Source organism: Linepithema humile, chromosome 4 (assembly GCF_040581485.1).
Source record: "Linepithema humile isolate Giens D197 chromosome 4, Lhum_UNIL_v1.0, whole genome shotgun sequence".
Classification (NCBI taxonomy): domain Eukaryota; kingdom Metazoa; phylum Arthropoda; class Insecta; order Hymenoptera; family Formicidae; genus Linepithema; species Linepithema humile.
The window spans coordinates 19,789,732-19,812,404 of NC_090131.1; the positions used below are offsets into that span (position 1 = coordinate 19,789,732).

Below are 22,673 nucleotides of genomic sequence, written 5' to 3' on the forward strand. Positions count from 1 at the left end.
GTCACGTAGGAAGTACCACCGCGCAGCGAAGTTGCCCCGTGGTACCATTGCTTAACATCAAGCGACATCGAACAAAGAATTCGCAAAGCGCTGCGAGATTTGCGCGTCTCTCGTTTAAAACGAATCGAATATACGATCTTACGTATTTTACGAATATACGTTTCACTTTACCTTTGATCTTTATTTGTCAGGACTTTTCATTAAAATCGGATAATAATTATAAATTACATAAAATAGTTAAAATATAATACGTGCTAAACAAATAATGTCTCGCTATATGCATTATAATGTATTATATAAATGTAAAATTATAAAGTATATCATATAAAAATGTTTTAAATATAAGAGAATATACGTAGAAAAGATGATAATAACAAGTATAACTGCGATCTCTGTAATATCAATGAAGCAGGAGACGACGATATTATGATTGCTATTATACTTATTTCTATTCAGAAAAATTAAATCGCGTGTATATGTAGTGTTATTATATGTAAAAGGGACACCCAGTATATGTAAAATGCGCGTAAAAGGGTATCGTAATAGCGTAATAGAGAATTCATTGAAAAATTGAGCATTCTCTCATTGCTGATACGATAATTAATCATTAATCATTGACATAAGTAGAGGAAAGTTCTGTCAGATTGCAGAGTCACATACATCACTTTTTGACGCAGTGTTAAAAAGCAAATTAATTTCGTTTAATTACCATTATCACAAGATTGCTACGGAATGTCATATTTTATGACACATGTTTGCCACTGCGTGATTTGCCCACATATTCTTAATGCTTGATTCAGTGCAGTTTGTTGAGTTGATAAAAACACGCTCGCTGACAACTGAGCTTTCACTGTGAGACGAGAACACTTGATGACACGTTTCATATAGACGAGATATGCATAATTGCGAAGTCTGCTTTGAAAAAGAACGCAATATGGAAACATTAATCATACAACACTGTTTTTCCTTCGCTTTACTCTTAACGAATTATTTCTGCGTATTCCATTTGTATATGCACTCTTCGCTGCATTTCTTTTAATGCGAGGTTTAAACTTTTATACGTGTTTGTCGGAAAGTTGCGACCATTAATCATACGTCCTTTTTATGGTGAACTCTTGAACTAATAAGAGCGGATAAACCCATGGCGCACCATTAGTGGCAGTCGTCACACGAAAGAGCGTATCTCGCGGAGAGGATGAGGGATAGGCCGCGGCGGCGTACGGTAGGGACAGAGATTTTCTCTGTTGACGTGACGATTTGTACGAGCAACAGGCAACTTTCATTAAGCCTTTTCGAGCCTCCCTTTTCTCTTCTCTGTCTTTCTCGCTACCGCTTTTCGCCTCGTCAGCTCTCTCGCTCTCTCTCCGTCGCCACGTGTTGGCACGGACGCATATAATGTCTGCATGGAGGCCGGTGTTCAGTGCGCGCGCGATGCATGCGAGAGAGGAATGCATCGTGCGTGCGTTGAGAGATGGAGAGTGAGGGAGACAGAGAGAGGGAGAGAACCCGGGTCATTCACGAGTCGCGCGAGCTCTCGCATTCAGGCATTGTGCAACGCCAAGAATTGCCGGCGGCGTATTGGATGCGAGGGAGCGAGGGAGTGAACGACGGGGATGCCTCTCGTGTGTTTAAGCGCCGTTAGCGTCGCGTACTGTAATCCCGTTCCGCGCTTTCGTGTCGCGTCCGTCGCCCCTCGTGCTCTCAAACGTAATTAAAGCGGCGCAAACGGTGTGCCTCCTCACTGAGCGCCGGTTGTCCCACGGCGCCCGCGAGAGGACAACCGTCAGTCAATCTCGCGTCTCTCCGCGCAACACCTTTTAAGTCTTGGGGTCAGCTATATTTAGCAGCGAGGCAAAGAGGTCTTGAGAAGTAAAGGCGCTTATTCCGAGTGAAGAATCGACAGATATTAATAATTGACGTTGGTAATTAGTGAGCGCTTTGGTGGATTCGATGTGAGTCTCCAAATAGATTATACAAGAAATCAAGTTTTTCAGGTCAATTTCATAAGGGAACATTTGCTGTAATAGAAATATAATTTAAAGCTTTACTTTAGTGTCAAGGTATTTAATGTCAGAGGAAAAACGGGCGGAGCGAAATAAGCGAAATAAGGTAACAGGTAAACGGTTCATGGATAATTCCCTTAAGCGGATAGCAATTTCTGCCACGCTAGAAGAAGGGCCGCATTAAAATATTAATCGCGCGCTCGTGAACACCGCGCGAGAGTGAAAATCTCAACTGCCGCGCGCGTCGGCGGCGGCAGTGGCGGCTGTCGCTCCTGCAAAAATGCGAAGTTCGAGCGCGAACCAAAGAAATCACTCTCGTACCGTTCAACGAAGTCTCTTTCTCGTTGAAAACTTTCGGTCGGAAGTTTTTTTCCCATCCCTTCCCCTCCCGCGCAAGTTCTCTCCCGGGCACAGATCCTCTCAGCACTTCGTACGTAGCGCCGGTGTGTATCTATATATCTATATATAGGAGGAAAGGCGGAGCGGGACCTTTTTATCTGTTTTCCATCGGGCAAAACGAGTTGCCTTTTGTACGACGGTCGATAAAGGGAGGAAATGATGATCCCCCAGGATGAGCCGCCGCGCGCCGAGGGAACTTTCAGGCGACGTTGAAGACTGGTCGTTTTAACGACGTCGTGGATTTGTGGCGGCGGCGGCGACGGCGGCGACGGCGGCGACGGCGGTTGTGACGGTGAGTCGCAAGGGACGTGGGGGCGGAGCTGCGGAAAGGGTATGGTCGTTTTACCACCGCTCGTATAACGAATTATAAGGTGGAGGTCGCGATCGAACGACCGCGGGAATCTGCCCAACACCGGGAATAATCTTACGGCTATATAACGCCGCTTTCCCGTAGCCGTGATATCGTCGTTTCAGAAAATCGCTTGTGCGGCACTGCATATCGCCGCTACATATTACCTTTAGTTCGCTATGTATAAGGTAAAATGAGGCAGAGTATAGCGTAGTATACCGTTTTATTCGTGCGCGTGATTATACGTACCGTATACGTAACTGTGTTAAATATTAATTAATTAGTGGTCAATAATTGAAAAAAGTATGGTGAAAAATTATTTCTACCTGATAACGTGACTATTTATATTCAATAATCTCTTAATTCAATAAGGTTCGTGTATTCTGATCGAATTGTATTCCACTGAATCTGCGTCTAACGATTTTCAATACTAAATATCTGCCCGGCTTAATTTTAATTACGAGCGCGAGTATTGTCGTAGGTCGTTTAGTGTAATTAAAAGTAATTAAAGTACACCGGATGTGTTTTGTAACGGCTCGCTGCATTCGGACGGACGGCGAAGGATTTTTACCCCGTCGCCGGTTTCCGGCAGAATTGGGAATTTTAAACTCGTCGAAGTGTAAAAATAGAATTCGATCGCGGATGAGCAATGAAATTGTAGACGAGCGCGCAAATACATAAGACACACATATGTACAATATCATCTGCGAGATATACACGAGGTGTGCAAACACCGTCTCCTCGTTTCTTCGACGGGATTCAATATTTGTTCCTGCCGAATGAAAGTGTATTATCGCGTATCAATCAAGAAGAACAAATGTTTGTCGAGAGGCGGAGGAAGGTTCGACTTCGGCCGGTTGCCGGCGCGGGACGACACTCGGCGCGTCGCGGAGGGAATCACAAACGACGGAGGGATTAATTATCCAACTATTAAATATCTGTCTGGAAGTTTGCCTGGAGGATTGTACGCGCGATTCGCAAACACACATACTTTCGTTACACGGTCGATTTAATCGCTGCGCCCATTCCGTATCGCATCTCGCGAGACGCAACTGTTTAAATTGCATCGCGTCGCGTTGATGCAAAATGCAAGCATTACGTGAGTTGAATCTTCTTGCGCCACGCTTTGTACAGGATGTTACCGAAATACGTGGGTAAACTTTGCAGGTGTATTGCTTGATCGAATCGGAATCGATTTTTACGTAGCGAAAATTTAATCGAATACGCTTTCATTTTTTATTGCTTTTTATTTGCATTAAATATTAAGTATGCACACATTAACAGCTGCTTTGAACTAAATTCTGTTAAAATCCTTCTTCGAAAGTTTCTTCAAAAGCTTCTCTGAAAGTTTCTTCGAAATTGAATATATATAGAATAAGATAATTAATTTATGTCTATCTTTAAGATTTAATTTACGAATAAACGTTTTGTTTTCAATCGTTTGCGCTTCAAGAACACATGATATTTTTGTTAAGGAAAAAAACCTGTAATTTCGTTGTAGACTACAAGTGTGGAATTTGTTCAAGCGTTTTAGAAACACACTGTACATGAGCACCTGTGTGGAAATTGTCAGCGTCTTTCTTCACCTATTTCTACTCGCAGACTTCAATTTTGAATTTTGCGAGGATAGACGGAGTGGCAAATCGGATTTACCGAATTGTCGAGATCTCCGCTTCTCCCGGGGAAGCATCATCGAAAACCAGTTTGAACGACTGGGTACACGTGGTCGATAAATAGTCAGGCGGGGACGTGCGAGTGTCGTTGAAGGATTCGCAACTTTCCAGGCGATGCAATAGATTTGTCTGCCATTGTTGCAGTCGTTTTAGGACAACGCGCAGTTTTGTACGTCACGCTCACGTCCTTCGCCGGATGATTCCTGCAGCAGCCGGAGGACGTGCTTCAATTATATAAAAGCTGAACACTCGTCTATTCGTCGAAAAATCGTCGCGTCGCGGAAAATATCGGCAGTCGGTCGAATATTTACGTATCGTAAGATAGAACTTCTGCAGAAGGACAGTGTCTGATAATAGTCTGTCCGTTTCTACTGCGCGACAAAAAGCGTTGATTTCTCTTGTTGCAAATATAACTTGACATTTTGTAATTGCAAAAGTTTGATTTCAGAGTTTTTCTCGCCCATTAGTTTTAATTTGCATTTTTAAACGACGTATTTGAAAATCGATTTTTCTACTCGCCACTTTTGGCGGTAATCAGTTACCGACAAATTGGCGAGATTCAGATTCTTTCTACTCGGGAATTATCGCGGTAAGTTAACCGTATCTCAACTCGGGACGCGCTGATAGACTGAAAAGTTTCTTCAAATAGTTCTGCCGCGAAGTAGCAAATATTGAGACACGTCTTTTCGTGCGTTAAGACGACGATATCATTGCTGTACTACTCGCGCACTTTTATCAAGGTTCGCGAAGTTTAATTACTAGCCTGTTCTTGCAGCTATTGCAGATATACAAGGCAAACTTAAATTAGCATGCATACGAGGGCTTTGACACCGCGGCACAGTAGAATTAATATTCACAGCAAGGGCAGTGAAATCCGAATCAGGGTGCAATCACGGTGGCTGAATAGCGGGCGCGGGGACAGATATAGTGTTAATTATGTACCAAATAAATTACCAACTTGTTGATCGTCATTAATACTCGATAAACCTGGTCAAACATCCGACAGCCCTTGCGAAGTGCTGAGATACTTATAAGCCCTAATAACAACGCGTATAACGCGGCTCGTGCTTGTAGATCACGTGCAGATTTAATACCGATATCCCTAATCGGCATTATACATCGCGAATGCGGATCACGCTTTAATGTAACGAACGTGTAAACGCGTCTCACGTTACAGTTGATTTAATCTGGATTAAAGCAAAATTCGCGCTATGCCGCAAATAGGTAAGTAAAAGATTGAAAAAAATATCAGAGATGTGCACGATTATTTTAGAAGAAAGAGCGATGTTTTGCACATATATGTTGCTATTTAAATGATAAAATGGGATATTTTTTTAATTGTCTGAATTTTCCTGTTTAATAAACTTTTACAATTTCTGTACAACTAGGTCTATAAAATAGAATAACTTTTGGTAAAAATTTCACATTGCGAGAAAATGAACATTTGTCTATAGCATTTCATACAGCTGCAAAAATTCCGCTGCGATATAATGCAGTTGAAACTGAAATTGGAGATACAAGAAACAATGGCAGAAACACAAGATATGAATCTAGCTTACTTTCGGTTTAAATTACTTTCTACCTACTTATGCTGGCTGTTCTCTCTGTTTTTGTTCGTGACGTATTCGTATGAAGGTACGCTTTGTGTTCCGTGATTTGCTCGTATTATCTTCGCGTGATCTTTCACCAACCAACTTTCGTGAGGAACATCGTTTTAATATCGCATCAAGCTTATTAATAACGCCCTAATTATTCCGAACTGATGAGGTAAACAATTATTATAAGCCTGTATTTCTTATTAATTCACGATTAATTATAAGAAAATTATTTTTTGTAATACAAGAACATATATATATATATATAACCTTTATTAATAGAATATATATCAAACATACAAATAGTTTAACACTTTGAATAAAGATAGTACTAGTAACTCACATTACGTCAACAAATTGAAATCTACGGGAAGTGATATATATATATGCCTTATGATAATTTAAATATCTTTTTCGGCCATCGTTAATATGATAATATCGAATGAACTAATGTGATTGACGTTATCATAATATGTAGACGACATCCATTATATCCTTCCGTCTTCCGTTATTATACTCTGTACATTCGTCGTGGTCGGCTCACTCATATCATATCTCGTTTATGAAACTCCGACGTATTGTTGCACTATCCTGTTCCACTCCTTCGGGAAGGATCGCTGAATGTGAGAAAGGACCTTCTTGATCTGACGTGTCTCCTCGGAGCTGCATTGCGGGCAGGAGCCTCTCAAGACCAGCGGCACTAAGCCTGGATAAAATAACGACGTAGGATTTCAGCAGAATTTTCGGGTTGATTTTATATAGCATGTACGCTTGTATGCGTGGGGCTGCCTCTCGAGATTCAGGTATAATATTATCGCAAGATATAATGATATTTGATGTTTAACATTTCCGCGAGTGTGTGCGCGCGCTCGGAACTCCCGATGCTAATTTTAACCTTCCACGAGACAATACTGCGGTAAGAAAAATAACAGTGGAAAAATGAAAAATGTATCCTTAGAAAAAATAAATATTTGCATGCGATATGAAGCCAAACGAAGAGAGTAGCGAATTTCGCATATTCAATAAAGAGTTTATACGGTATATAATTTTGCCCGAGTTCAGATTCCATTTCTATAGACACGCGAGAATGTTCAACCCTTATGTTTACTCTACAATGATGGAAATGCGACAATTAGCGTAAGGTCCTTCCTCGTACATATCTCGCAGCGGAAATTAAATTCACTGAAATTGCCGGTTACATTAATGCTCCCTTGCAATTATCTCAATATACTAAATATTCGACATTTACTTTGAAAAGTTTAAGTAAAATTTTCCATTCTTCCATTGCCGTTCTCGAATTCGTCATTTTTTCTCCCGAAGTCTCACAGATTCGTAAAAATTGATGGACTTCCCAGGAGTTTTCCGACGTCAGCCAAAGAGGATCAAAATTTTATTTTAAAACTAAGTTGGGATAATCGCACGGTATGGTTTTGCCGTGATAGATCTACTCGAGGGCGTACTTTTCAAACGTCGTCCAACGGGGTCGCACGGCGCCTCTCCCAAAGCGCACTTAAGCTGTCTGGTCAGGTAACGCTTGTCGCTCAGGGCTAGATTCAGCTGTTCGTCGGATACCCGCGATCTGCCGGATTGCTGCCCGTCGCTGCCCGATTCGGCCGCCATCGTTGTGGCGAGCAGGGCGCAGACGAGGACGAGGATCTGCAACATAATTACACGTATATGCAAATGCGCGTAATAGTAGCACCGATTATTATCCAAACGCGCCATAGATGCCATAGCTAAACAAACACCGGTATAGTTTCGGATTACGATTTTCCAGCGAGTGCGCTGCTTACAATTAGATAGTCTCTCGACCTTATTGTTCCGTCGGATTTCCGCCGTAATAGCGAACACCGCGGGGTACGCGTATAAAAAAAAAAAAGAGGAAAACGGAATCTTTTTACGGTGAACCGCGCTGCGCGACGCTAAACTTATTAATCCAGGGCGCAGCGTCGCGCGATACCTCGACGACGACGACGACGACGACGACGACGACGACGACGGTGCTTAACGTAATTATACCATCTGCAAGTATTATGGTAAATAGGTTCCGAGTTTGGGGACGGAAAACGACAGAGAGGATGCACAGAGGATGATGTAGCGCACGCGCGGATAGACACTGCATGAGGCGAAATTAGCTGCACGGTCGTCCGACAATAAAGGCGGAAGCACGTCTGTCATGCGGTAACGAAAGCGGATAAGGAAGGACTAGCCCTGCAAGCGGCGCGAGGCGGCGGGGGGGGAAAGCCTCCGGCGAAGCACGCCAAAGCTAACATAGCTAAACAAGCAGCAACCACGTCGTGCCGCTGCTTGTACGACGGCGGCGGGTATGCGAGTAGCTCCAATCTGTGTTTGCTCGCTCTATTCCCCTTTCCTCTCGCCAACGCGTTCGCCGCCCGCTGCGACACGCTGTGTTCTCGTTGCATCGCAGTGCGCGTAGTCGTCGTCGCGGCGTCGTCGTCGTCGGGGTTTGACTAAGGTCGTCTCTTTTAAATTACTCTTTGTCACCTCGTTGTCGCCGCGCGGCTCTTTCCCTTTTTTTTCATAAGCTTATGATTATTCTAATTCGAGAAGTGAATTTTCCCTCCTCGACCGCGTGTACCGCAACACGTTCTCCGTATCTTTCTCATTAAGCGAGCTTTTTGCGCCTTAGAAAATTAACGTGAGCGCGTTTGTATTTATTTCTGCTATCGCATAAAATGATAATTACACGCTGCTTGAAGTAATTGAAGGAAATTCTACAGATTTAATAAAATGTCAACGAAAATAATTCAAGTACTTTGCATATAAACTGTTTGTATAAAGACACTTATGGGAGGCAAGACTAATACTGAATATTTGAGTACCATTTATTAAAATTTCAAAACATCAAATATTTGTTAAACGATATAGGCATCTGAAAAAGTGATATCCCAGCTGTTTCAAACAGTTGTATATTTGTCCGAAAGTGCCGGTGCACTACTGCACGATGATGGTTATAGTTTTATGTCCCGAAACAGGATTCAGGTCAATTGGCTCTTTGGATTTGCGTCAATCGAAAAAAATATCGCGTGTGTTTGTCGTGTTGTTTTGCATAGACCAGTTAATCGAACGAGCTTATGGAGGCGAGCGCATTGATTGCTTGATGCGCAATAAATATGACATACAGGAGCGTATTTCTAGCTAGATTATTACGAGCTCGGTAATATACTTGAGTCCATATAGGCAATCGAATTCCTTCGCGCCCTGTTTATTGGATTCCTTTGACATCCTTTGTGCTAACGTATTCGTGCCCGATCGAGGCGCGGCCGTCGCGTACCTCTTTTGCATATCGTCTCGCGAGTAAACCCGTTTGGGAAGCTCGAGCCATCCACGCCGCAATCGAGAATGCGTGATTCGCTCCTTCGATTACACCTTGCCTTTTTTTCTTTTTTCTTTTACACACGCGCGTTATAATTTGAATTTTAATCTCATCACCCTTTCACTGCTTTCTCCGACCTGGATTTCGAATAACCTCGGGCTTTGCGCGATCGTCGATCTTTCTCGTCGTCGCGCCGGTTCTTTGACTACGCACGTAGCAAACGGCTCATGACGGTTTTTTAACGCGCGATTCTATTTTTTTTTTTTTTTTATAACGCTAATACTTATCGCAGTATAATTTATGCGAAGCGGTTGAATACGAAACTCCTCGTTGCTGCGAAAAACCTTTGGTATTTTAATTGAACATTTGAATAAGAATTAATTATAAATTCTTGAATTTTGTATTTAATTGAAAAGTTAAGGGGGAAAATTAATCGTAAAAGTTAACCACGAAATTTTACGTTTTAATAATATTAAAATTGCATCTCTACCAAGTCTAACGACCCAAATGCAGCTTAATCACGACGCAATTACGTTTTGCATCTCAGATCGCACTTAGTACGCTTCGTCTGTCTGATTTCCCGGCGGGATGTCCTGGCATCTCGAATTTCGACTTTTGTGGCAGAATCCTAATAATCGCGACGGCTCCGTAAATCACGCCGCGCGCCGCGTAGACGTATATATATATTCGCGCGGGGTTGAGAGTGATTTGTGGATTCGATGCAGGCGCGCCCGCGCAAAACCGCTTACTTCCGCAAACCGAGTGTGGATTATAAGAATTATTGCCCGCTCTGAATGGCAAATTGGCGGCGATATGGATTTTATCGTCGGCACGTCGTACCTCGCGATACCGTTCACGCGCGCGCGCTAATAATGCACCGGAATGTTTCGAGCGACGAGTGCTACGCGTGCTCTCTCTCTATCTTTCTCTCTCTCTCTCTGTCTCCCCCCCCCCTCCCCCCGCTTTCACACGCTTGTACATACGGCGATCCGCATACGGGCCGTTAATTACGTTCGCATTCAATGCGGCTGATAATGCGCTGTAAGCATACGACGTGTCGCGAAACCGCGGCATTAGTATAGTATTAATTACGTTCATAGCCCAAACGCGCGCGCGTGCCTGTATATAGCAATAATTACGTGCAGTTATCGCCGCGGCACTTTCGCTCCGCTCTAACTCGGTGATTCACTCGCATCGCATCGTCACGTCTGCGCGCGGCGCACATTTGCGGTTATAAAATTAATCTGCAGTTATGTATGTACCGTAGAGAGAGAGAGAGGAGGGTTTCTCCCGTCGATGAATATTCCGAGATATATCAGAGAATCTCTATTCCTATAAGTTATACATGCGATATCGGCGTCGCGTTCGATAAATAATAATTTAGCGACGCGCCGCCGTCGTTGCGGTATTATTTGCAACCGCATTCATTTACAGTTATCAAACTAATTTACAGATGCTTAATCATGATGTATATTGGCGAGATTGTCGCCGGGAATCCGCGCCTTTGATATCGAGTTGCGATCGATAACATTGTCGAGATAAATAACATAGTTTCCTGTCTTGAATGCAATATTAACATCCAATGAGTGAATTGTTCAAAGGAAAGTTATTGATAGATCGTAGAGAGAAAATTGTTGAACGACCCTAATATTGTTAAATAATAAATAAACGCAAAATATTGTTACAAAGTATTTCTATTAGAGCTTTATTTCATAAAACTGTAAGATAGATTTAATCAATATGTAAATCTCTTTTTTAATCTAGCTGTAATGCTAAATATAATAAATTTTTAATAAGAAGACTAGTTTGCATATAAGTGTAAATTGTACAAAAATATGTAGACGCTTATTTATTTTTTAACTATTCTTTGGTGTTACAAGTCTTGCAGTCGTTAAAAATACCTACGAGAAATTGAAACTAATATAATTCCCGCGAGTTTATTCTTCTTGTTTTTCTCACTTTTAACCAGATTTAAATATTGTTTTTTTTTCAACTTTGAAACTTTATTTGTTCGTTTATTCGTTGCTGCTCGCATAGTCTGGAATCACTTCTATCACGATGTAGTCACAGATTACGAAAATCTTCAACAACCTTGTGCGATTGTTATTCCGGTCCGGCGATGTTTCCTCACCTTTTGCATAAGTATACGATTACGATACGTATGAATTATAATGTTATCGCAATGTCGATAAGCCAGTTACAGTCGCACCGCGCACACAGCCGTCGCCGTACGTGCGGAAATTTGATAATTCGATTTTATTATAGTAATATTCGTTCTTTGTCGTAGGATTTTATTCTGACTTTAACCCACTTCTTACGCATATATATCAATTATTTAGAGTCTTTACGTGTGAGTCGACAAGTGTAGATAAATATAAAAATAACCTCTCATATTTTATTTTATAATACTTAAATTTGTATACTTTTACATATTAAAAAGTATTATCTGTGATTTAACAAAACATGTTTAAAATATTTATATTTATTAATATTTTCCACAGTTAATAATTAATTTAAGCCACTTTCGTAATTACTGCTACGAAATTTTAGATGTAGAGAAATGTTCATGGAGATTTAATCTCGGTCAATGTCCTGCTAAATTTAATTTATGTAAATCGATAAGGATGCATATAATGAAATGTCTGTTTTGTTAACCATATAAAGATCTCGATATGAGATTTCTCTGCTCATTGTCACTGCTGTCCTTCCTTTTTCGTATTGCATACGCGTGTGCGAATAGCTGTTACGTCTATAAACCAATGCAATTTTGGAGTCGCATTATGTCGTCGCAATCGGTCGCATTATAACGTTGTCCTGCACAAGGCTCGATTGTTTTGCATCATGTGATCGTTTGGCTGTACAAAGGCAAGCAACAATTGAACATTATTAGCTTTATCTAATGGCGCATTAATCCGAGCCTTTGCATACATGCCTGCAAACATTGTTTTATTCCATACTCGGCAATGTAATCAAAATAATACATCTTTATTGGCTTCCAATATTTGCTTTATCCAAATATAATATCTGTATGTGAAGAGCAGAAAGATATCCAAAGCGAAAATCTGAAATTGATTTTTTTCTTCGGAAAAAAACACGAATTATGAGAATACATTACAAATAAATTATACATTACAATTAAAATGATAGGAATTTTTATTATATTATATGGATTTACTTAATTATTATATTACTTTTAAATAATATTTGCTATCTTTATTTGTGAGATTATTCTACTCTGCGCATAAAGCTTGGTTTTTTTCTCTCTAATTTTAACATTTTAAATAAATGTCAAAACTAAAAATAAAAAAAAATTTACTTTTTTTCGCTTTTCAAATATAGATGTTTTGTATGGAAGTGCGATTTCCGAGACATCCCAAGCAAATATACAATTATGCAAAGTGGCGCATTTTTTGACGCGAATTTATTCCCCCGCGGGCGTCCCTCACCGTGCGGGGTGAAACGCATTGCGATAAAAATAAATCGCCCGGAAGCGGCGGTAGGGTCTTCTTGCAGCCTCGGATACCTCGTCGTAAAATGTACGACACCGAGCGAGTCCGCGGCATGGATCCTAAGTAGCTCGTGCCGTATCCTGAACGCTCGATGAATAAGCTTCTCGGAACGGCGATATCGCAGGGGAGCTTACCAGGGGCGAGAATTTTCTCCGCATACCGAAACAACCGCGTATTCCTAAATGCGAGCTTCGTCGACCGGCGTGCAGCGGCTTTCTCTCTCTCTCTCTCTCTCTCTCGGGAGTGCTCTCTTCCGAAACTTTAAATCACCAGCCCAGACGTGTATATATACATGTATATATATATATATGTATATAGACGTACACATACATATATATACATACATATATATAGGAGTGCGTATACCGCGCGCGCAAGAGAGAGTGCATCAACCTGTTGCGCACGTTCGTCACTCACCTTGATTGCCAAAGCCATGCCGAAACGCGGAATCGATCGATGTTCAAGATCGCGCCGTTTGATTTCTGGCGGATGTGATGGAAGAGATAGAGATCGATCAACGGTTGACACGACTCGATCGACGTGACGAAAGACGCCGCGGAACGTATGTGCTTCTTCTGATCGATTCTGCCGATCCTCTCGCCGCGAAATCGCGCAACACACTGGGCCCCAGAGAGATACGTGTCCGTGGCCTTTCCTCCCCTTCTTCCCAATAAACACTAAAGCGTGCGTAGCGTGCGAGACGTGATATATACTCTACTGCGGAGAGACGTTTGTTCGCCGGGTGCTGACAGTGTCGAAAGAAGGGGAAAGCTGTGGGTGACGTATGTGAGCGAGAGGTGGCATTTTTTTTCTCTTCATTCGACCGGATGCTATTATTTTATGAGACTTTCGTCGGACGACTGCTTCTTTCACGGAAGTCAAGGTGACAAGAGAATGAGATATTATGCATTTCTGGGCTTATCTCAGTAAAATCAAGAAGATGAGTCAAGAAACGAGATTCATAATATTTTTATTTAACAGAATTTAAAAAATCTTCTCGAGTATAATCAGAAAGCTAAACAAAATATCATAAATTCTGTTTACTGTCAAATAATAAAACTTTGGACTTGCGAAAATAACTGTAGACGTAATAATGTTATTGTTGTTTATTCTGAATTATTCTCAATTAATCAATTATAAATGAGAAGTGTTTTTGATTTTATGTTATCTTTTTGGATATACTGATTTGGATAGACTGAAAAACAAACTGCATACAGACTGGGAACATAAATAATAAATAATAGTTATAATGCTTGTAGTAAGTTTGCTGCAGATTCAAATCCAGTACAGAGTGAGATTTATTATCCGGAATTAACTCTTCTAAAAGCTGACTCGACTTCAAATTAGGTTACATAAAATAACAATAGTATAATTTAAAAGATGGTATTTTGACTGAAAATAACGATATAAAATGGAGTTTTTACGCAGTCTAAATAGTTAAAAAAAGTGCAACTATTAAAAAGAGTATATTTTTTAATTAAAAATGCAATAAATTGAAAGCAAGTTAGAAAAGTGAAAATCTCAATTGGAGGGACGAGATGCAGCAAAGTCACCTTGTGATTTGAGAGTCTTTTTTAACTGACGATTATTGACAAGTTTCTTTTATTATACCTCCGATATAAGTATGAATTTTATTATACGCATATTGCACGCATATCATACGCTTTCGATTTCTCGCTGTCAGTCATGTCGATATACGCGAAGTAGATATACGCATTCGTTTTGTAAATTAGTTTCTTCGAATAACTCGAGGCGTCTGTCAACATTAGGCAAGCTACGGAGTCGATTTCACTCATTAAAAATATATCATTGATGGTTATTTTCATTTCACATTTGTCATAGAAACGGATATGTTATGTCATATACGGAAAACGTGACGCAGTGGCATTGATAATTCATTGACCTCTTTCTTGATCGCGTTTAAGAATGACGATTGTACGATGCTGTTAAATATTGTATACAGTATAACGTTGATGAAAGTCAAGCTTTTATATCTTTTAATCAACTTAAGATATAAATCACGAACAAAAATACCGCGACTCCAGTTATCGATTACTGCCGATGATTTTTACTATCTTTGGTATTTTATGAATATTAACTGGCATGTTTCAGTTTATAAAATTAACTAAAAAATAGTTAATATCATAATGATAATGACGTTACTCGATTTTTAAAATCGCAATTATTGAACAGATTATTCAATCTTCATTCTTATCTATTAATTATTTGCAATTTTTTTTTTAATTTTTTTAAATGGCACTTTGCGTGGAACTACTTAATAGAGGACACTATATGTATAATGATAAGAAGAATAGTCGCGTGGCGAATAACTCATTATTCCACCCATATTTCAACAAAATTAATCATCACAATGTGAGGTGAAATATATTCGCCACCGTGTAAAAATACGCATTTATCTCGTCGTATGTTCACAGGCATAGGCACTCGGCTTTTTCCGCCGCTTTTATCCGTTTAATGTGGCATTTGCATCACAAATTCTACCGCTATTTCTTTTCCCAGATACATCCGATCCACAAAGTTGTTTCGTTATAAAACGTCAAACAATTTCGATAAAATCACCGATCTGTCTTTTTCTCGGACGAATAACGGGTTAACGAGCGTATTTTTCGGCACGCGCACTCACGCCGTCGTCTCGGTTTACCGGCGGTCGCTCTCGCTCTGCCGTTGACCTCTTTCCTTTTATTTTTTTTACGCGTTTCACCGCGACTTCACGACCCGGAAGTGCGAGAAAGAGGTCCCGATAAAATCGACGGATTTTAATGGGCGACCGATGTGCGGCACCGCGACTCGACGCGTTCGCAATGATAACGGGCTTCGAAGCGAAAAAAAAGGAGAAAGAAGGCTCGGCAAGAGAGGCGTGAAAAATACGGTTGTTGTAGCGAAAGAACGGACGCGGCAACCCAGCCTTCATCGTTCATGGATTGGACCGATGACGGGAAAAAATTCGTACTTTGTATCGATGAAGGTTACATCGGCCGGAATTTGGCTATGCACTCTCGTGCCGGAAAAAGTTTTTGCAACAATGTGTTGGCAAAATTACGCCGGCAATATCTAGGAGGGAGTAGATACGCGTAAAATTGACTAGAATACAATCACAAGTTAATTTCGAATAATCAAATTAATGACTTATGATCACGACTAATATATCCATCATTTTCATTAACTATTAATAAATATTCATAATTTATAACAATGAAAATAAAGAACGTTAAATTAATTATCGGTCATAATTAAATTACTGGTTATTGGAAAATGATTACATTTTTGATTATCATAGATTTAATAATTTAATGGCAAATTAGAAATGTCGCAGGCTTTTGAAATTCTTATTTAGTTAGCTGCAAATGAGGATATTAAACAATAAGAATCGCAAAGAGTTATTATGCATTCTAATTTCGTATTTTTTAATATAAAATATTTCAGTTAAAAACTTGGAAAAAATGTCAAAGTTTGTAATAAAAGTAATGAAAATTTTACTGAATGAAAGCTTATGATATCAAAATTAAATAAAGGATAAAGTTTTGCCATGCATAAATTATAAAACTCGCAAGAAATTCTCATTTTTAATCGCTTATATATGTGTTAAAATACATATATAATAGATATCTCAATATTTTTCCGTTAGAATTTTTATTTCGGCTTCAAATGAAGAACACACTATTAACAATTTCATACGCCAGTTGCGAATTCCCTGTGTATTGGCATGGTGATTTTCGCGGCTTTCCGCCGGCGAGTACCCTAGAGAGGGCGGATTCCAGACTCGTCGACGCGTCGAACGTTTGAGTCGATTTGTTCGGCAGCTTTCGTGGAAAGATTTAATTTTCCGGGAGCAACGGGAAGTGTATTTTTGTTCGGAGATTTTCGCACCGGCATCGCACAAGCGCCAGCGGCATCCAAAAGAGGGCGGATTCCGGCCCGACGTCGACGTGTCGGAGCGATCGGTCCTCTCTCGTGCTTTCGCGCTTCGATTTTTTTTCCGCCGCTGCCTCTCCGTCATCGGCTCTGCCTTCCTTTTTTTCCTTTTTCGTCACCCGACTAGGTTGTCGGGAGCTGTTTGAATGGGCGATCGTTTCGAGGCGATCCGATTGTTCCAACGGAACGAGTTTACCCCGAAAAAAAAAGAGAGAGAGAAAGATCGATGGGGAAAGAGGAGATCGATGGCTTATTGTGCTGTTAGTCACGTCGTGTGACTCTTTGGAAGAGGGACGAGAGAGAGAAAGAGGAGGGCTTGATTCACTTCGCGTTGGGTTTATTTAACATTTGCAGTCGCTTAACAGCGCAATTGGTCTTGTATCCCTTTAACGGTGCATCTCATGAATACTGAGATGCGCCAAGCTGAAACGCTCGTGTGCACGTGACAAATATTACTTAATTAATAGTAACTAATTTAATATAATAATTGGATCATTAATAATTCGATCATTAAAATAATATATACTTGTGTTAAATAATGAATTAACAAGTTTCTAAACTTTAAGTTTGTTATTTGTCATAGATTGTATATGTCTATTAATTTCAAGCAAATTTCACTTATTTTGAATTTTAATTAGCTTTAGTTAATAATTGTAATTTGAATATTTTTATTATTTAATAGATAAATTTAATTATTTGCTAGAATGAAACACTAACGCAATCAGCTGTGTGTTTGCTGGAAAAATTAATTTTTGAATGCGGAACGCATATAATTGTAAAAGAAAATTAGGGAAACTACACTGGTGATTAAACCGATTTTAACGCGAACATGCTGTGCGTAAATTTGAGGTATTGCGCGAATGTGGTCGCGTTAATTTCTCCCTTTTTTTTGTCATCGCTTCGTTATTTACCAAGCTATCGGAAAATTCAACGGTTTTATCTTTTTCCCTGGTGCGCGTAAATGGTTTTTCCGTTTTTACATGGCGTGTAACAGCAATAACACGCGTGAATAACTATGTATAGTGAATTGCATAAATAAATGTTTCGTATTTCAATTCGTAGCTGAAATGAAAGCGTGTTGTGTTGCATTTTATACATATATACATAGATAATACGTATACATATGTATTTCGGCGATCGGTCCTGTGCTGTAAATCCTTGACTGCCAAGTAAACTTACCGTGAGGTGGATCAACGGAAACGTTAAACCGCCAGATTAAGGGTCGGGAAAAGGATGAGGCTTGTTTTAACCCTTCTACAAGGGTTAATCTCCTCCGAGAGAATTCGAATAACCAGCCAGTAGCTCAACAAGGCGTGGACTTCCCTCCGAGGATATAAATTTAGATAAACAAGTTTTAATCACATTTTGTTGCTGGAAATTTCGCCGGTGCAACGCTAACTGTAATTTAATTATGTTAATTTTTAAGCAAATTTTATATCGGGTATCATTATTTCTCGCGCGCGCGATACCGATAAAAGAAATTGCGCGTTTTAAATGTCCGTAGCGTGAGATTGCTCGCCGCTGCCTATAACGGCGTCGAGTTACATGAAATTAATCGCTTAACATTAAATTTATCGACAGAACCGTCCTACATTTGAACTCTGCTTGATATTGGCTGGATTGAATAAACCGTTCGTGTTATTTAAATATTTATTCGCGGGAAATTACCCGCGTTGGCTTAATAAATTCAACTATGATTTCCCCATAGGTCTGGACTCAGCGTTTCGAGGCGTTGAATTCTAGTAAAAGATACAAAAGTCCCCTTCGCCCGTAAATTTTATTTTTCCTTTATAATAATATATAAACGTAAACCGATTAATCGAGACAATTGCATTTTCAAAATCTCACGATTGTCCTATGCACTTGATCATCGTATGCACGGAATTATACATGTTATATTTAGCTTGCTAATTCGACAGATATTGAATCTTTGTGTAATTATTAATATCCTTATCGATATCCGGCTTAACTGTTTAACATACACTCCTATGTTCCATTATGGGATTTAATTGATATATTTGTGTGTTCCCTATATCTCTTTACATGTGTGCATGAACACAGATTTATTTTATATCTTACAAATAATTCATATTTTTTCAAGGTATCTTTACGACCGATTTTCTTTTACATTAATTTTAATTTTTGAATAAAACATTAATTAGATATAAAGAACATATAATAATGTTTAACTGTAAAATAAGAGTATATATGTACATATATGTACAAAATAAATATTTTTTTTTACAGTTCGCATCAAGAAAGAGAATGTTTCCAGCCAAAGGACATCCCGCGTAGATTTATCATAGGTATGTTATTCCCATAATTTGCAGATTAATAGAAAGTTGCTCGAGGTTGAGGCAGTCTTAATTTAAGTACAAAGCGAAATTGTAAACTACCATCTACTACTTGTGCGTGACACTAAACCGTGAGTAAAAGTACGCTGCGATGAGCGGACATGGTGATTTGACGTTTTCACTGGCATTCGCGGGATACCTGATTGACTGCCACGACAACGACGACGGCGGGTTAATCATTCGTTGATGTGAATGGCAACGTCGATGAGCAAGCGAACTGGTGGATTGAACGCAATTTTGTCATTACGTGGTGTTCTCTTGAAATAATGCAGTATGAGAGAGAGAGAAAGAATTCTATCGCACTATACCATCGAACGGGGGAGACCGCGCGTGTTTAATGGCGGGTTAATTTTTCGTTGCGAGCACAAACAACAACGCGCAAACAACAACGGGGCGTAATTAACGGGGCTTGCGGAAAGGGCTGCTAACTGCCGCTGATGAGAAACACGCGCGCGCAACGGCCATTCGCTCGGTGATTCCACGTTTTCACCCGCATCTCGCCCGCCGTGTACGTAATGCGCCGTGAATGAGTCGCCTAATTACGGGGCTGTGAAAAAGAAATCGCAAGGTGAAAGTTCACGAGAACGCGTTACGGTCCGCCGCACCGCTTCGTACACCGTCCGCACCAATCTGCTCGCTCGCTTGCTCGAGGAGAAAGTGGGAAAAGTCGGATCGGTCGTGTCGTTGTCGAACAGACACGAAGGTACGTTTCCCGGAAACATCTTGTATGGACATCGAACCCGGATAAATGAGAACGATAGATAAAAAATCCATTCCGACATAATTTCTCCTCTTTTTTTTTTTTTAATATATTGTTCACATACAAGAATCTTTTCAGTAGTGTTTTTTATATGTATAAAAAATACATTTTAACTCTTTTGATAAAGGCTATAATCTGTGAAATTAGACTATTAATAAAAATCATTTTTAATCATTTTTTTATTTATAAAATAAATAATTTTTTAAATTTGCTTTAAACCATTTATAATTTATAGATAAAAATCGAGAGATTTTTTTATCTATAATTTTATCTGCTGTTATAAGTACAGGAAACACTTGAAAAATTAAAATACACATATACTAAATATATATCAGCGATATCTGTTTTCATATTATGTATATTCCGATTTTTGAAATATTTTATATTACATAAAATATAAATAGATTTCTATCGCGAATTCTGTCACGAATTATAGATCTCGTTTAAAGCGGATTTTACATATTGAAATGATGTTTACAAGAGTTTCACGAAGAATGTAACCGCGAGTTTGAAGAGGTAAGAGTTGTCGCGCGCTCACGGCGAAAAAGTTGAACGACGAGTTGGCGTGGTCGCGTTCGATGTTCCGCGTTACATGCGTGTGCGGTGGTCTCTGGTTTTTCTCCGGAGTTTGTCGGTGACATTATTGATTGAAAACTCGACGCACATTGCATTTCGGCGCGCGCGGGCAGGCTCTCGCGGCACACGTGGAGTGGTCCACCACGGGAAATTGACACGGTTCGCAGCCGTGCAAACATCGCCGCGTAATTATCGCCGTCAATCGCCGGCAATCGGAAGGCAAATCGAGTGGCGACGGCGGCAACGACGGCTCTCGTGCGAATCGCAATATTCGTAAACACGCACGAATTCTTTTGTAAACGGCAAATGTTAAATAATAGTACATGTGGCAGAGGGACGCCTATATGAACGTTATACAAACTGTTGGATTCAAGTTGAAAGGTCTGTGCTAAGTTTATAAAACATGAAGCGGAGTTTAATTTTTTGGGAACAAAGTTTAATTTTTCGGAAGTGAAAAGCGTATTTTCGTTCGAATGTATTTTCAGTCGAAGCGCGAATCGCGGCACGGTCAGTATTATTGTGTAATAATTCGTATTGTACGAATATGGAGGATCCGTATTGAGGATTCGGTCAATACACGAAAACAATAAAAGCAAGTTTAGTCTTTATTGAAGTTTCGTCGATACATTGCAACGTGCACTGGGAAACATTGCGCAACGTCATGCCAATGCGAGTCTACTACACAATCGATAGTTATTGGAAAAATAACTGATAGCTATCGGAGCGGTAGCGCTAATAAATTTTAAATCCGTAAAAGCGTTTCCTCCGCAGCTCAGTAGCGCAATGTTATGACAGTTTAGCGTTTCTTTAGCGATCGAAGTAAATTTTCCCAATAAATTGTCAATCATCGTCTCCTTGTGTGCTCCTTTTTTATGCAGCTGCGATTGTATAACTTATATATCGTATTGTTTAGACATTCAAAGTCAAGTACGGAATATTGTACAATCAAATCGGAATTTCCTTTCTTATATTATTGACGCGATATTTTTCTTCGATAATAACGAACGCGTTTGAAGGTAGAATTAATCGCCCTATTATAAAGGTTCGGGAAAAGAAAAAGATAGAAATCACAAAGAAATGGGCACTGCTGCCTCTTCGATATCAATTGAACGGCGCGTTCGAGCAGCGAAAACTGCAGCGGACTTTCTCGAATCTTTTCAATGGCGCTACATTTTCTCGCGAGGCGTATTAACGATCTACCAAGCGCAAAGTGACTCGAGAGATACGTTCCACCGTCGTGGCGGAATCGTTCGCGTTAAATTCTTTATAAGGGACACCGGGGAATGCCGAAGCATCCTTGAGCAACGGGTCAAGGATCGCTTCTCTCGACTCGGTCGACGATGCAATCGGTGCATCCGTTCGACGATGGAAAAGCGTGTTCGAGCGGTAATAAAACTGCCGAGATTACACACGTATCATGCGTGCATGACTGCGTGTGCTGCAGGATCGGATCTCTATGAAGATTTAGCAACGTAACTGCTATACCACGAAGACTTTAATGAATCTTGGCTTTCGGAATATACGCGAAAATTTTTACAAAGAACGGTTATTTCATGTATTAAATAAGTTTTTAAAAACTTTTTTTTAATTTAGTATCTGCTTTAAAAAGCTTTAAAGAATGTTCGCAGACAAGTTTGTAACAAAAAATGATTTCGAGAAAATTGTAATTGATTGTAGAATTGCATGGTCTGTCGAATTTCATTCGCGCTGTTTAAAGTCAATTTTGAAAATGTGATTTTTGACAGTTAAACAAATCTAATCGCCAAGAAACTTTGCAAGAAAGTGTCTTTAAATTGCATTATTTTTTCTCGACAGCTTCTTTGACCAATTCGACATCAACTTTTTCTTATAAAAAAAGTCTTAAAATATATTAACCATTTCTGGATACATAATTATAATTTCATTTGAATTTTTTATGGTGAGGTGTTAAATTTACAGATATCGAGAAAAAGGTTATCGAGATTATCTTCGACAGATGTACCGTTTCTATCGCTTCTTCTGAGGCCTCTTCCCAATCTCTCGATTGAATAACCGTCTTCGCGTAATTTGTGCAAATCGGCCATTTCTTATTCAGGACACGCGTGCACCACGCGACAGATTGATTGGCGCGCCATTTTTGTTTGGTAAATGTTGCTGTTTGTGAATTCGTTCGCGTAGGTGGTCGATTGCTACACTGAGGTAATTC

General features: G+C 39.9%; 2 protein-coding genes across 3 annotated transcripts in view; one reads left to right on the plus strand and one right to left on the minus strand.

The window, feature by feature from the left end:
• Window positions 1-22,673, plus strand: part of pygo (pygopus) — a 90,085-nt gene that overhangs the window by 56,461 nt on the left and 10,951 nt on the right. Inside the window, exon 4 of the mRNA XM_012368161.2 lies at window positions 19,046-19,104. The gene's annotated coding sequence lies outside the window, so the exon portion shown is untranslated. The remainder of the gene's footprint in view (window positions 1-19,045; window positions 19,105-22,673) is intronic.
• LOC105672901 (putative odorant-binding protein A10) lies at window positions 6,272-13,560 on the minus strand. 2 transcript variants are annotated; one of them, XM_012368165.2, is made up of 3 exons: window positions 13,283-13,560; window positions 7,480-7,675; window positions 6,272-6,725 (listed from the first exon to the last, which is right to left on the minus strand). In XM_012368165.2, exons 1-3 carry the CDS (start codon window positions 13,298-13,300, stop codon window positions 6,580-6,582), a joined length of 360 nt encoding a protein of 119 aa, XP_012223588.1. In that variant the 5' UTR covers window positions 13,301-13,560; the 3' UTR covers window positions 6,272-6,579. The 2 variants fall into 2 exon arrangements, with proteins under 2 accessions (XP_012223588.1, XP_067210657.1); XM_067354556.1 differs by lacking the exon at window positions 13,283-13,560 and adding an exon at window positions 7,813-8,354.